The following is a 14,726-nucleotide window of genomic DNA, read 5'->3' as shown; positions in this document are numbered from 1 at the left end:
CATTGGACACTTATGCGTGAATGATCACAGAAATAAGAGAATACATGCATGAATGCAGACACATGGACACATCCAGACTGTCTCCATATGTGCACAGAGAGGACACACACACACACACACACACACACACACACACAACCTGTGTCCTTCTCCACTTGGAACACAGCCAAAGCGACAGTATATCTCACACCCTTAATGGACCGACATCTACACTGATGATGACACAAGTACACACACACACACACACACACACACACACACACACACACTAGGACGTGCTTCGGCACACTCTTGGACACTCACCGAGATCACTGAGGGTCTTTATGCAATTTTCCACGGCTTGGAAAGACAAAAGATCAAAAAGAAAAAGAAAGAAAAATCCATGAATGCTTTACGAAGGCCTACATTTTGTCCTAACTTGATTCCAGCACTCAGTGTCAGATTTCATGGGCTGCATTGACTTGTGCTGCCCCTTATACTGCTAATCTAAAATATTAGAGCCAATACACTTGATTACATGAGTTTGGCCTCGCTGGCAGAGTCGCATAAAGACATTGGCGCGCACACACACATCCACCAGCTGAGACACACACACACACAAACGCAGATCCTCGCTCACTCATTCTCAATAACACCCACATGGGTCACTTTCATAACACGTAGAGAACAAGTCGTAGGAGGGAGATGGAGAGAGCGAGCGGAGAGAGAGGAAGTGAGTACACTGCTGGATGGACTCGCTCTCTCGTCCCCGGGGAGACATTCGCACATTCAGGCGCTGAACGCACACGCACAAAGTGAACGTGCACGTCCGAGCCTGCGCGCTGACGGAACAAACAAGATGGGAAAGTCACACACGCACACGTAGACGTGCACACCCGCTCACTAGCAGACACACTTTGTAAACTGCAGATAATGTGCAGAGTAGATGTGTAATATTCTCCCTGCCTGTAAAGGTCCACTTCACAGGTAGAGAACAAAGGTTCGCTCCCTTCTCTTTCTCTCTGTCTTTTTCCCTTTATGACTCACTCATATGCACACACACACACACATACACACTCTGTGAGGCACATACTGGAGCTTTGACTCACACAGTCACAAACGCCTTATTAACTCAGTAAGACAGTCCCGTCCCACTTTACCCCTGTGCTGTAGGGCTCTGAAATTTGGGGCTAAATATACCTGTGCAGGGGTACTGATGGGAGAGAGGCAGGTAGAGGAAGGAGAGGCATTCAGGCGGCTATTTCAAGCAGCCATGACCCACTGTGGTAACCCACTTTCTCCCTCCCTCTCTCTGTCTTTCTCCCTCCCCGGGTACGCATCACGAGTGTCCACCCTGAGCGCTCTGTGTGTGTCTGTGTGTGTGTGTGTGTGTGTGTGTGGAAAGTGTGTTGGCCTCCTGTCTCCACCAGCCGTGCTCCATCTTTGTCTCCACTCTCAAGTGTTCCTTTGCCTCATTCTTATTCTTTCTCCATTATTTTTGTGAATGCATCCTCTTTGCCTCAACCTGTCCCATCTGCTATTATGTCAGATTTGATTTCCTACTTTTCCCAAAATACCTTTTGACAGCTAACAGAGAGAGGGCCCGTGTCCCCTGCATGCTTTATACATGTTAATAGAGAAGGCAAGAGCGACTGTGAGAGCGCGGCGAGTTTTCCTCTTCACTCAGAACAAACTGGTTGCTGAAGTGCTCAGTGGTCGGCTGAAAAATTGATATTTGGACCTCTTCTGCAATGGATTCTGTATGATTGCTGAACAGCAGTGTAAAGCCACGCGTCTAGACAGAGGTTATTGCTTTCGGATTATAAGGCCTGACACTAAAACCTAATATTTACTCTTGATATATCAGATTGCTGGAAAACATTTCCCGCTAAGAGCCTCTGTCACATTTATTCATTCATCCAGTGAAATAAGAACAGGTCCAACAACAAAGTGGACAAGGAAAGTCAAGGGACATTGTAAAAAAGCTGTTTTTCAGTAATGCTAGAATGTTTGCACAGTGCCCTTTAGATTTGTGAGTATATAACAAGAATCACCCGCATTTGGAAAGACTCTCAGCACCATCACCTTCCACTGAGCTGATGGCTGCGATTTGCTATTTTTAAGCTTGCGTCTTAATGCTGTGTATTTGACTGGAAGCTATTCTTAGCTATCTTGATTGAATTTGTTTTTTGAATGTTTTTGTTGCTATAGCACGCTAGATATTCCCCCTCAGGGAAACGCTGAAGTTTTAAAACAGAGTTTTCCTTTAAAGTGAACTCCATTCATTAGCGCAGAGCGCTCCAGTGGATTTTGACTGGGTGACGGATGTTTTACTAAATGCAGCTTTTTGTCTCTCTGTTTTCAACCTTCTTTATTAGGTGGTGTTAAAAAATGCCCACATGGCCGTCGGCTCCTTGACCATCAACGAGGAGAGGTCAGAGGTCATTGACTTTTCCGTCCCCTTCATCGAGACGGGCATCAGCGTCATGGTCTCCCGTAGCAATGGCACCGTTTCACCTTCGGCCTTCTTAGGTGAGGAGCACAGCAGCTATCGTTTCCATGAACCTAAGACATAAAAGCGATGCCATTACTCTGTCCTGTACATCTATTGTACAGGTTTCTATTAGCCGCTGGACAGATGGTCCTTTCATGAAACTAAAGACACAAATATTTTTTACATGATCAGAGAAAACAGAGAAAAGCAGCTGTGCTGTTCCCCTTTACTCAAACAGTAGATAACCTACAACAACCAGAATACACTCACACCGGATCAAACGCTCCTGCTGGTGGGTGACGTGCTGTGAGTTGGGCGGTCCTTGCTTTTAGCAGTTTCAAGCAGTGGCGGCCAGGTCACAAACTCGTGTTACAGCGAGACAGAAGACTGAAATATGTTTCTGAAAACATTTGAGGCCAGAAATAGACAATGCAGTAAGGGCATCTTGATTGATATTTGATCACCACTTTGACAGTTTGATCAGACTTTCACGTTATTATTCTGCCAGATTTTCTAAAAATAAAATAAAAAAAAAAGGTTTTAAAACCACTCAAGGTGCAAAGGCGAAATTTGCAAGATAGGCAGTATAAGTGGAGATCCATTGTGAAAAAATTATCCTTGTCCATCGTAAAGTAAAATTTTCAAACTGTCACTGTCATTTGAAATATCTGCATGTTCGGTACATTGAGCTGCATCATGTCAGGAAGGCCATGCTTGTTTCCACTGGTACATTATTGTTTTGACTCAGAGACACCAGATTGGTTTCAGAGTCTTTTGAGTGAGTTCAGCAGTTGTTTCAGTTTGATGCAACCGTCTTTTCACCCCCTGACAGCCTGAGACTGTTAGATCAGGTCACTTTAGGTTGACATCCATTTTTCCACCTTTAGAAGTTGAACTAACAGTGATTTAGTGGACACACACTCAGTTATTAGAGCTAAATCTTAATACATTTGTGTGATGAGGAGGCAGACTGGAGAGCATGATAATATGGCTAACTATTTATTCATTCTCTCTTTCACTCCCTGTCTCTTTGCCCTCTTACATTTCCCACTCCTACTCCATTTCTCTGACTCTTCCTTCCTCTTCTCAATCTGCCGCTCCACATTTGCATATCTCTCTTGCCCTCTCCTCTCTCTGCATTTTCCCTTCCTCTCTTTCTCTCCACCATCGTCGCTCTTTTCTCCCTCTTCCTCTCCCGATGTCCCTCATCCTGTCCACATCTCCTGCCTTCTCACAACCCTCTTTTCCCCTCCTCTCTTCTCTTTTTTCCTAATCTGTCCGTCCACGCTCCCTCCCTCAATTCCCCATCTCCCTTGTCTCCCTTCATCTCTCCTTCTCCTCTCTTCCCTCTCTCTCCCCTCCAGAGCCCTTCAGTGCAGATGTGTGGGTGATGATGTTCGTGATGCTGTTGCTGGTGTCAGCAATGGCTGTGTTTATATTCGAGTACTTCAGCCCTGTGGGCTACAACCGCTGTCTGGCTGACGGCAAAGGTGAGAGGCCTCAGCTCAACACACACACACACACACACACACACACACACACACACACACACACACGCAAGCAAGCAAGCATATAGACACAGGCATGGTACCTGTTGGGGGGTGAACTGCACTGTTGTTTGAGGACATAGATGTAAATTGATGCCGACAGTTCTCTTCCAGTCTTCTAGTCCTGTTGCCTCCCTCATCTCTCTGTTTTTTTTTTGCTCAGAACACACCACACGGGAGGGCACGCTAAGGATGAATTTATCGGGGAAATTATACGTTTGCAACATCTTCTGAAAGCCACGTATTACTTTGGAATTAAAGTTCTGCAGTAAATCTGCTTTGTAGGAAATGTAAGGATATTCAGATTGTCTACATGACAACAAAGCCTTTACAATGAGCGTGTCTGCAAACGGTTCACTGCCAACACAAATTATTCACACAGTAAGTAACTGAAAGCACGTGCTTCCTGGTCATCCGATCAAGGTATTAGTTGAATATTTTTAAAAAATGTCAACACTGATTTGAAGCACAAGATGCACTGGATTTTATTGCAGAGTAATGTACAAATGTATCGAGATATATGTAAATTATAGTGAGGGGTATATATGAATACGCTGTTGCATCAAAGATAATGAGATAATGTCTTAGTGGTGTAGTCGAGGTGGAGTTAGTTTCATCGAGGTCTGCTGTTCTCGGTCATGTATGGAGACAGTGAGGTAATGTGGTCGCTAAGGATCAGGCCGATCCAATGAGTTGTAAGAAAAATGTGTGTTAGGATAGGAAAGAAGTTAATTTTTTGGGCTTCGGACTGAATCACATTCATTTCATTCCCTGGATTGGAAAACTGTGAGTTTAACCCAGGCAGCACATTACTGGTATATAAAGACATTTTGTTGGAGACGGAGTGAGTTCTGTTGAGCAGTGATGACGTTTCTGTGGACACTTCTAACACACATGTTAACAGAGCAGATTCCAGGTGTCCCTTTTTGTTGCATCACCTTTTACACAGGCCACTTCCCACCATTTGCACTGATGAATTGATGAATGAAATGAACCTGACACACTCCAGGAGCAGCACTCCCCAGTGCTTAGTCCCCTGTTGTGTTTCATTTTCTGGCATTTTCTTAGTTTCAGATTTTTTGATTATCGTCTGATTGAGAGAGATGTTTTAGCAGCCAACGTGAAAGTCCTGGATGTGAGACCGCCGCCAGCACATGAAAGCAGTGTAGTCGTCTTGGCAGAGAAAAAAAACAATCTGACGGTGGAATCGTGCATCGAAATCAAGCCAAGTGCTATCTGTCCGCCGAATTTGAACATTCAAAGAGAGACGAAAACATAAAATACTTTAATCTTTGCTGCTGAAGTCTGCGAGAGAGCATCCAAAGTAAGCCAAGAACATGGCGGCGAGCAATTTGGTCCTCCAGAGAAAGAGTGCTCGATGAGTAATGCTCCAACTAGTAATTTGCTCCAAACAAGCGAGCGCAGGTACGGCTTTGCAAGTTAATGCTTTCTCTGTGTAACAATGCCAGCGCGGATCGTCTTGCACAGATTGTCTTTTGCCGTGCACAAAGACTGACAGAGACACAGACACACAAACACACTGCGGGCCGCCTCCACATATAGACCAGCCGTCCTCGCTGACCCAATGACTTCATTCTGCTCTCCTCCTCCTCCTCCTCGTCCTCCTCCACGCTGCTCTCTTCTTATCGTTTACAGGTGTGCCTCGCTGCATGGGTTTCAACACACCTCCAGCGCCGCTTCCTTCACACCGAACCAGCCATTTGCATTCATTTCCATATTTCCCCGAATCACGTGTCAGCCCTGACAGCAAAGGGCCAGTTTTGTGTTAGATCTCCCCAGCCAAAAAAGATAAGAAACCAAAAAAAAAAATCAATGTCTTCCCACAACTCTATCTCTGATGTGGCTATATATAGACAATGGCGATCTTTTTTTCATTCCTCTCATCCTTCATCATGTTCTGGAGAAGATGGACTCCTCCCTAAAGCGCTGTTCTGTTCCGTGTGCCTCCTTGTTTTATCTGCTTGTAGCGCTGTGGGAGTTTGGTGTCATGAAGAGTGCAGATCGAAGTTTGGACTCAAAGGATTGGACGCAATAATGTATCAATGGCATGACTGCAGATTTGTGAAGTCTCTGCCCGATTCATTTAACCAACTTTCTTTCAAACTTGACAAAGGAGATATTTGGCACGATAAAGTCAGTTTGTCCATGAACAAAAGCCCCATACAACAATACATGCCCACATGCTTATACTCTCTCTCTCTCTCTCTCTCTCTCTCTCTCTCTCTCTCTCTCTCTCTCTCTCTCTCTCTCTCTCTCTCTCTCTCTCTCATACTCACACATACCCACACAAACATTATGAACCAACTGCTAATCACAGAATAATGGCTGGAATGAACCAGTCTGCTGCATGCATGAATTAAACCTACACAGTTCATCTTATACACACAAAAAATAAATCTATTTATTGCATCCGCATGTGTGAAAAATGTATAGAGCTGATATAAGTTATGTAAAACAAGAGTCTGCAGCCATGCTTGCAGCTCTGTGAGGCTGTAATAAATGCTAAATGCTAATCCCATAGACCACGCTAATATGATGGTGTGTAGCAGGCGTAATGTTTGTCATATTCATCCGCTCAGTTTAGCTTGTTAGCATGTTAACATTTGCAAATGAGCACTAGGCACAATGTAGGGTTGAGGCTGATGGGAATGTTTTTTAAGTACTGTATTTGTTCATTAACCAAACTACTGGAGGGATTGAAAGTTTGACCTGATGATGGTGCTCGAGAAAAAGTTAAGTGATCATCAAAGTTATTGCAATTCCTCCTGAGGAGGACATGAATATGTGAGCCAAGTTTCATGCAAATTCATCCGACAGTTGGACTGACCGACTGACAGACAGACAGACAGACAGCTCGCATGGCATTAAAACAACATTAACACTGAATAGCTGTCAGAGCAGGGTAGCTTTCAAACAGCCCATTTCCTTGTCAAAACCACTGGAACTTTTACATTCAGTTTCATTCTAATAAACACAATCAGTGCTCAGCTGGAGACTCACCAGTAAAAGCGGAGCAGCTGTGTGTCCCATGTACTGGTTTAGACGGATCTGTCGTGCATTATTTAACCGTGGCTGTGTTTCTCTCAGAGCCTCACGGTCCATCCTTCACCATCGGAAAGGCCATCTGGCTGCTGTGGGGTCTGGTCTTTAACAACTCTGTGCCGGTGCAGAACCCCAAAGGCACCACCAGTAAGATCATGGTGTCAGTGTGGGCCTTCTTTGCTGTCATCTTCCTGGCCTCCTACACAGCCAACCTGGCTGCTTTCATGATCCAGGAGGAGTATGTGGACCAGGTAACTGGTCTCTCTGACAAAAAGGTAAGATGGAAGGCTTCTGTTTGATGCCGTGCCACCCCGTCTTCTTTTTCTCATCGCCACCTTTAATTGGTCAAGCACACGTTTTTCCATGCCTCTCTGTCCACGCCCCCTCCCCTCCCATGTGCAGTTCCAGAGTCCTAACGACTTCTCGCCTCCGTTTCGGTTTGGCACCGTCCCAAACGGGAGCACAGAGAGAAACATTAGGAACAACTATCCAGAAATGCACTCCTACATGACAAAGTTCCATCAGAGAAACGTCAACGAGGCTCTGCAGAGTCTCAAGGCCGGGTGAGAAACCGCACACTGAAGTGCTTCATTTGGTTTCATTGTAAAACCAATTTACAGTTACACTTCAAGGAAAAAGCTTTTTATAACAACATTAATTCGACGGGTTGCACTTGCGTTTGAAACACTTAATGTTTGAAGTCCTTGCTTGACAAAATGCTTAACTATTCTCTACAGATACTGAACAGTGTATTTTGGTGCATGTTTATGTCTTGGCTTCAGGCATGTAAACATCTCTTGTTTCAGTAGTTGATGATATTGAAAGCTCTTAGAGTTTTAGAGCAGCAGTTGTGACAAACATAAAATGATGGCCATTGTAACGGGAAGTGTAAATTGTGGGGGAAATAGTTAAAAAGCCCCCCTGTTTATGTCTTTCCTACTTGTCTTCATGTAAACATATTGTATCTGAATAAGTCCAATAATACTTTCACTCCCACTCTTCAGTTTTCATCAAGTGAGCCTTTTCACCAGTCTGTGTGCCAGCGCCAGCCTTTGGCAAACCAAGTGGAAGTCTATTACACTTATCAGCAGCTTAGTGCTATTTAGCAGGTTAATTGGAATGTTGTAGCTGTGATGTCTGACTCCGAAGTGCTAATTAATTGTAACCTATCTCTCCCTCTCTGTCTCCCTCTCTCTTTTTCATTAGCAAACTAGACGCTTTCATTTATGACGCGGCCGTACTGAACTACATGGCTGGCAGGGATGAGGGCTGCAAGTTGGTGACCATTGGCAGCGGCTACATCTTCGCCACCACGGGGTACGGCATCGCCATCCAGAAGGAATCTCTTTGGAAGAGACATGTGGACCTGGCCATCCTGCAGCTCTTTGGAGACGGTGAGGCAGCACACAGTTTCTTTAGTTTGATGCACTCAGCCATGCATGCGGAACAGCTGTGCTTATGTGATGACTTTGACTCCTCGGAAATGCACCAGAGATAATACAATACTTAACTAGGGAGGGAAAAACAAGATAACGTCTGGCTTATTTTAACACTTAAATGACTTTGGCCTGTGTTTTTATCAAGGTTTATAACATTGTGCTGGCCAAGATAATTGCTTAAATCTTGTAAACAATTTCACAGATGATCTAAAGCACGTTATTCTAATCTCATTGCACGGAGAGATCATGTGTGTGCGTGCTACAGTAAGCTCTGTGTGGTAGGTCAGAGTTGGAAGTCAGGCTGTAAACTACACAGCACACAGTTCTACCACTAGCATTTGTATAACAAGTATAACAAGTTTGGCTAACCTGAGGGTTTGTTTAAAACCCGTCTCATCATGCCTCGAATTCCCAGATCTCAGCAGTCAACTTTTTAGGTACTGTGTCATGTTGACCATCACAAACGTTGGCCAAACCTGGAAAAATAAGATCCAGTTTGTAATAAACCTGAATCATCCTTTAAGAGCTAATTCAAGGGCCTCGATTTGCTCACCAATATGCTGTGAACAAATCTTGCCTCGGGCTGTGCTGCAGGGACAAATAACAGTGGCTAAGTTTATTCTCATGTTTATTAGTGTAAAATACACTATTTTCAGGATTGTTTCCTCTAAACTCAGGCAAAAATAGTCTTCTCAGAGAGTGAGATTTCAGGGTTTCACCTTCTCCCATCTGTTCAGGATGAGAGCCGATAGAAGGAGGAGAAAATCATCATTTTTCTAAAGAATCTGTGCCTGCGACCTGTACAGTAATGGACAGTAATTCCACTCTCATATATAATGAAAGCAGACAGAGAAGGTAGGACAGGGCCGCTCTGAGTATATGTTGAGATTTAGCTCCACCACGGTCCCATGCTTTATGATCACGCTTGCCTTTTATGGGAGACTGTCCAAGCTCTCCAGGCCTTGTTCTTTTGAAACACTTCATTCCTGTCAGCTCCAGCTTGAGCATTAATAGGCCTCAGAACGAGTAGGGAACGAAATGAAATGTGTTCAGCACGTCCGTTCCTAACTCGCACAGTACATGCTTTATAGTTTTCAAGCAAAAACTCTTCATCGTAAACAAGTCAAAATGTCACAGACAACGGCTGCTCACCGAGTTTATCGACTTTAACAGTCTAATTTCACAATGTCCTGTTTTGATATACAGCTCAATTCCGGATTGGGAAATGTAATGGAAGCTTGGTGTGTGTGTGTGTGTGTGTGTGTGTGTGTGTGTGTGTGTGTGTGTGTTTATTTGGGCATGGTCCAGTGTGTTGTGAGCATCCTGAACCAAGGGCCCTCCGGGGCCCACTATAGTGCGTCCCAGTTAGGGGTGCCAGCATAGCTCCTGGTGTATTTCAACACCGTGTGTGCATGGGTGCGCGGGTTTGTGTGTGTGTGCGCGCGTGCACATGTGAATATGGGTCAGGCCTCTGAAAACGAGAGGGTCTATGTGTGTGAGTGAGGACGGTGTGTGTGTGTGTGTGTGTGTGTGTGTGTGTGTGTGTGTGTGTGTGTGTGTGTGTTAGAGGGATAAAGAGAGAGTGGTTCAGAGATTCTGACTATTTATGACACAGGTTTATTTTTATCAACCTACATACAATTCTAGTGTTGTGTGTGTGTATTGTGTCTGACTCATTGATTAGAAGTTGATTATTTGTTATATGTTTAACTTCCAGAAATCATTTTTCAAACATGTAGACTAATTAGCGCGCGTCTGCGTATGTTTTGTACGAGCACGCTCTGAATGTATGCGTGGGTTTGAATATGGGTCGGCTCGCAGTAACGTCCCTCTGTGCCACTGCAAAAGCATTCATACAGGAACCAGGCGGCCCTGTCTCTCCCCTCTCAGGATACCAATGTCACTTTGCCACGCCTCACCATCCACTCCCCTCCTGGTGGCCTAGAAAGCCATCAGACTCACGTGGAGAGCCCAGTGGCCTGGTACGAAGGCTGGAAGGGAGTCTGGCTGGTTTGACGCAGTCCTGAGCAAAAAATATATCACAGCTGTCTTGAAAAAGAAACCGCAGTCTTGATTAGTGATTGGATGCAAAATTTGAAGTCTTTTACGGAGCATGTTGAGTTTCATGACCTTTCGCCCTCGACACCAGTGAAAGACCTGTTGCATCATTTCCGAGATGCCAAATATGAAATCTTTCCTCAGATGCAAATTGACTCTATGCTACATTCGTTATGTTAGATTATTGTTCATACTTTTAGTTATTAGATTAGTGAAAGTAAGAAAAAGAAGAGTTTTGGGGAGATATGTTTATTTCTTTGTGGCAGAGAGTTAGATAAGAAGATTGATATCATTCTCATGTCTGTGCACTGAATATGACACTACCGACAGCAGCCAGTTAGCTTATCTTAGCATAAAGAAATAGTTTGCATATAACCCTGTACACGACTAACTGTAAAACACTGTGTGGTTGTTTTGCACTTTGGGTTCTCTGTGAATTAGTCAAGCAAGATATGGTATGTTAATTGGTGAATTTACAGGTGCTGAAACAGTAGGCATGTTTTGTTACCTTCCACCTTAGCCATGCTAGCTGTTTCACTGTGTTTCCAGTCATTATGCTAAGCTAAGCTAAAAGGCTGCTGGCTCTAGTTTTATATTTAGCTTACAATCATGGCTAGCTCTCTGCCAGAAAACAAAAAGAGCATATTTCCCAAAACGTTTAACTACAGCTTGAGTTTAAAAAGTTGGAAAAGTATAATATCAGTATGTTACATGCTTCAACTTAACTGTTTTTTAGTAAACACTAAAAAAATCAACCGTCAGAGACCTCAGACTTGCTTGAAATTAGTCTTTCAAAAGGTACACATACTAGCTTTTTTCCAGAACTTTCAGTAACATCTCATGGTTTTCATCAGTGAATGGAGTTTGCTGGCTTGTCATGGAGAGAGCACAGTTGTCAGTATGTGACCTGCTGTAAAAGTGGAGCATCAGATTACAAAGATTGTGAGAGGCAGTTGAAAGCTCTGGAAAAGCAAATCAGGCGCCCTAGAATTAATTTCCCTTTATCGAGAATGAACGTTCACGTTCAGTCACTTAGTTTGTAATAACAGGCCTTTTTTCACAGATATTTTGACACGTCGCAGTAGGAGAAGCGCAGGAAAGAACAAAATGAACATGAGTGTGCGTCAGCTCTGAGTTTGTATGCTGTGGAGCCTCTCGTTGATGCTCAGAGGCCAACCACTGCTCCGGTGCAAGAGTCGCGCTGACGTGCAGCGACAGCGGCTGATTGTATGATTAATTAAGCGACGCCTGTCCCGCCACAGTCGGCTTTGATAGAGAACAGCTCGTGATGAAACAGAAGGTGACCCACAAAAGAGAAAAGAAGCTCAGGGACCAGCTTCAGATGCACGGACACACACACACACACACACGCATGCACATGCATACATATGCAAATGCTTGTTTTTTCCACTTTGCAGAGATGCGAACACGTGTTGACACTAAAGCTTTTACATATTGTGGAGAAACACAATTATTTGCAGAAATGAGTGCAAAAGAGATCAGCATGAGTCTACTGCAAAATTCAAGGCTGTGTTTCACTTCTAACTCCCCTGACCCCCCTTCCTCCCTGCCTGCCCGCCATCTTCCCTCCTCTCTTCTTCTGTTGCATCATCTCTCCATCCCTCGTGTCCTCCAATACCATCCCCTTATTACATCATATCCCTCCTCTCTCCCTTTATATTTTACATTCCTTCCCACTTTTTTCACACCCCTTTCTTTATTTCAATTCCCGTATGAATTATAAAAACACTTCTCCACGTCGTGCCCCTATCCTCTGTCTCGTCTCCTTGTCTTCCCCTGTCCATCCGTGTATCTCCCTCCTTCCTTGCCCGTTTCCTTCTTGTTGTTGCCACATCCACTCTTTACCATCCCTCCTTCCAACCCTCTCAACCACCTCTCCCTGCCTCCTTCCCTCTTCATGCCATCTGTTTCTCTCTTCGTCCTTCCACTCCCTCCCTCTGTCCTTCCTCTCCTCTGCCCATTCGCTGTCATTACATTTCCTCCCTCCAGGTGAGATGGAGGAGCTAGAGTCCCTGTGGCTGACAGGGATCTGCCACCACGAGAAGAATGAGGTGATGTCCAGCCAGCTGGATGTGGACAACATGGCCGGCGTCTTCTACATGCTCGGTGCCGCCATGGCTCTGTCGCTCATCACCTTCATCTGTGAACACTGGTTCTACTGGCAGCTGCGCTTCTGCTTCATGGGCGTCTGCTCCGGCCAGCCTGGCTTCGTCTTCTCCATCAGCAGGGTGAGACATGGCGGGGGAGGGAAGACAGGATCGACAGTGTGCGCTCAGACTTTAAAGCTGATGTCCAAAACGTTGTCAGAATTAATAAATCATAAATATATCCATCAGTATGGTAAAGCAGAGAAAATAGCATATTTCCTTACCGTTGGAGACACAGTCCACTGAGAAATGTCCATCAACTTGTCGTGGCTTGTACTTTCTCTACAAATATATTGATTGACAGATTCAGATTGCCAATAAATGCTTTTCAAGACACACTGGAGCTGACACATTTCACACCACAACTGTGTTTTCAAACGTCAAAATCAAGGGAGAAATGTTTGCTGTGGCTGATATAAATAAATGCCAACTTCCAGGCAACTTTCTGCAGCTACTCCGCCATCTTTGCCTCGCACAAGTACAAAAGGTGACAACATCTTGAAAGTGTCAGATTTGAGACTTTTTGGAAAAAAAACACACATTGTTTGACTGGTCTTTTCTCAGGTAGGATGGAAGACAGGAGATGGGGGGCGCTGGTAAATGGGACAGGACGCGTTGAGGGTGTAGAGAAAGCTATGAAGAATTAAAGGATAGAGATGCAGGCAGATAATCAAAGAGAGATGCTAGCATGATAGCAAAACATCCAGGTGGGTTGTAATTCTCCAATTTACTGCTACTGCAGCACTGAGTCCTCCTCGTCTGTAAAGTCACCTTTATTGCTTGTTAATTCATCCGTGCATCATCAGCTTTACTGTGTAATATCTCCGAAATGAAAGTACTTTATTCTCTGAGGCTTTAGAGATGCTAAAATTGTAGATGAGCGTATATTCTACGTGACCAAACCTTCACTTGCAAAATAGAAATGGGTACAGGAGCTGTTTCCTCTTTGTTTTGCTGCTTGGGCCTTCCTGACGTCCACGAGGTAAATATTTACAAAATGTTGAGCCCAAATCAATATTTCACTCAACAAAAATGAGCCACAGAACCGGAGAGGGTAGATTACTGGATCCCAGGAGACCAAAGTCACCCCCGAGGTATTTGATTTGCATTCCAATTGTTTTGACATGGCTTCGGTGTAATTCACTGCCTCTGAAGGTGAACCGCTGCAGGCTGAACCACGTGGCTAATTTACAGCAGCGAGCCACACATTGCTGCGCTCTCCCTCCATTTGATATGCTGCTGTGGCGCCGGAGCTGCTTGTGCCAGGAAAGCAAGGCTGCGAAGAAAAAAAGAAAGCATAACATTTTCCCCTCTCTGCTCTAATATTACGCTCCAGCGCCCAACTTTGATTATTTTGTATGGTGTTAATTTTACGTTGTTGCTGTCGCCTTGTTTATGGTTGTGTGTGCATGTCCGTGTCTGTTTGTATAGAGGGAGTGTAAAATATCAGTTGTTAAAATGTCAGATGACTTCTCCTTTCCGAAGACAGGCTGCTTGGGGTTGTTTTTGATTATTACATCATTATAGATTGTATGGGAAGTAGGTCTGAAAGCAATTATGCCTTGTATAACATTCAGTGATTGCTCTCATTTACAGAAATTACCTCTGTCTTTGCTGCAATGTGACAGCATAAATGAACCCCGTGTGTCCACAAATGCAGCCAGATGATTCAGTACGTTAAAATATTCAGGGGAAATATTCATTGAGAGGGATCATTTGCATATGTATCACAGAGCTCGGGCATTGGGAAACAACAACAGTGGAAATTACGGTTTGTTATCTTTCCACGATCCTCGGCCACAGCTTCGCATCGTCTCATTTACTCAAGTGTTTTCTCTCCAGCCATTTCTTCCTTTCTTTTTTCCTTTCTTTTTTTTCTAGCTCTGCCACTCAGATTGATTCCGCTTTTTTAATTTCACAGCATAATCCAATAAACTTTATTGTTATTGCCGCAATTAACATTTAAGCTCGGCAGTGT

General features: G+C 44.2%; 1 protein-coding gene across 3 annotated transcripts in view; it reads left to right on the top strand.

Moving 5' to 3' along the window:
* grin2ba (glutamate receptor, ionotropic, N-methyl D-aspartate 2B, genome duplicate a) overlaps nucleotides 1-14,726 on the top strand; it is a 119,077-nt gene that overhangs the window by 94,119 nt on the left and 10,232 nt on the right. For all 3 annotated transcript variants that reach the window (XM_076751730.1, XM_076751728.1, XM_076751729.1), the window contains exons 11-16: nucleotides 2,358-2,511; nucleotides 3,838-3,963; nucleotides 7,129-7,358; nucleotides 7,486-7,646; nucleotides 8,290-8,477; nucleotides 12,591-12,829. In XM_076751730.1, the coding sequence (XP_076607845.1) occupies nucleotides 2,358-2,511; nucleotides 3,838-3,963; nucleotides 7,129-7,358; nucleotides 7,486-7,646; nucleotides 8,290-8,477; nucleotides 12,591-12,829 (1,098 nt within the window). The remainder of the gene's footprint in view (nucleotides 1-2,357; nucleotides 2,512-3,837; nucleotides 3,964-7,128; nucleotides 7,359-7,485; nucleotides 7,647-8,289; nucleotides 8,478-12,590; nucleotides 12,830-14,726) is intronic.

Source organism: Chaetodon auriga, chromosome 16 (assembly GCF_051107435.1).
Source record: "Chaetodon auriga isolate fChaAug3 chromosome 16, fChaAug3.hap1, whole genome shotgun sequence".
Classification (NCBI taxonomy): Eukaryota; Metazoa; Chordata; class Actinopteri; order Chaetodontiformes; family Chaetodontidae; genus Chaetodon; species Chaetodon auriga.
This window is presented reverse-complemented; position numbering and strand designations above follow the sequence as displayed.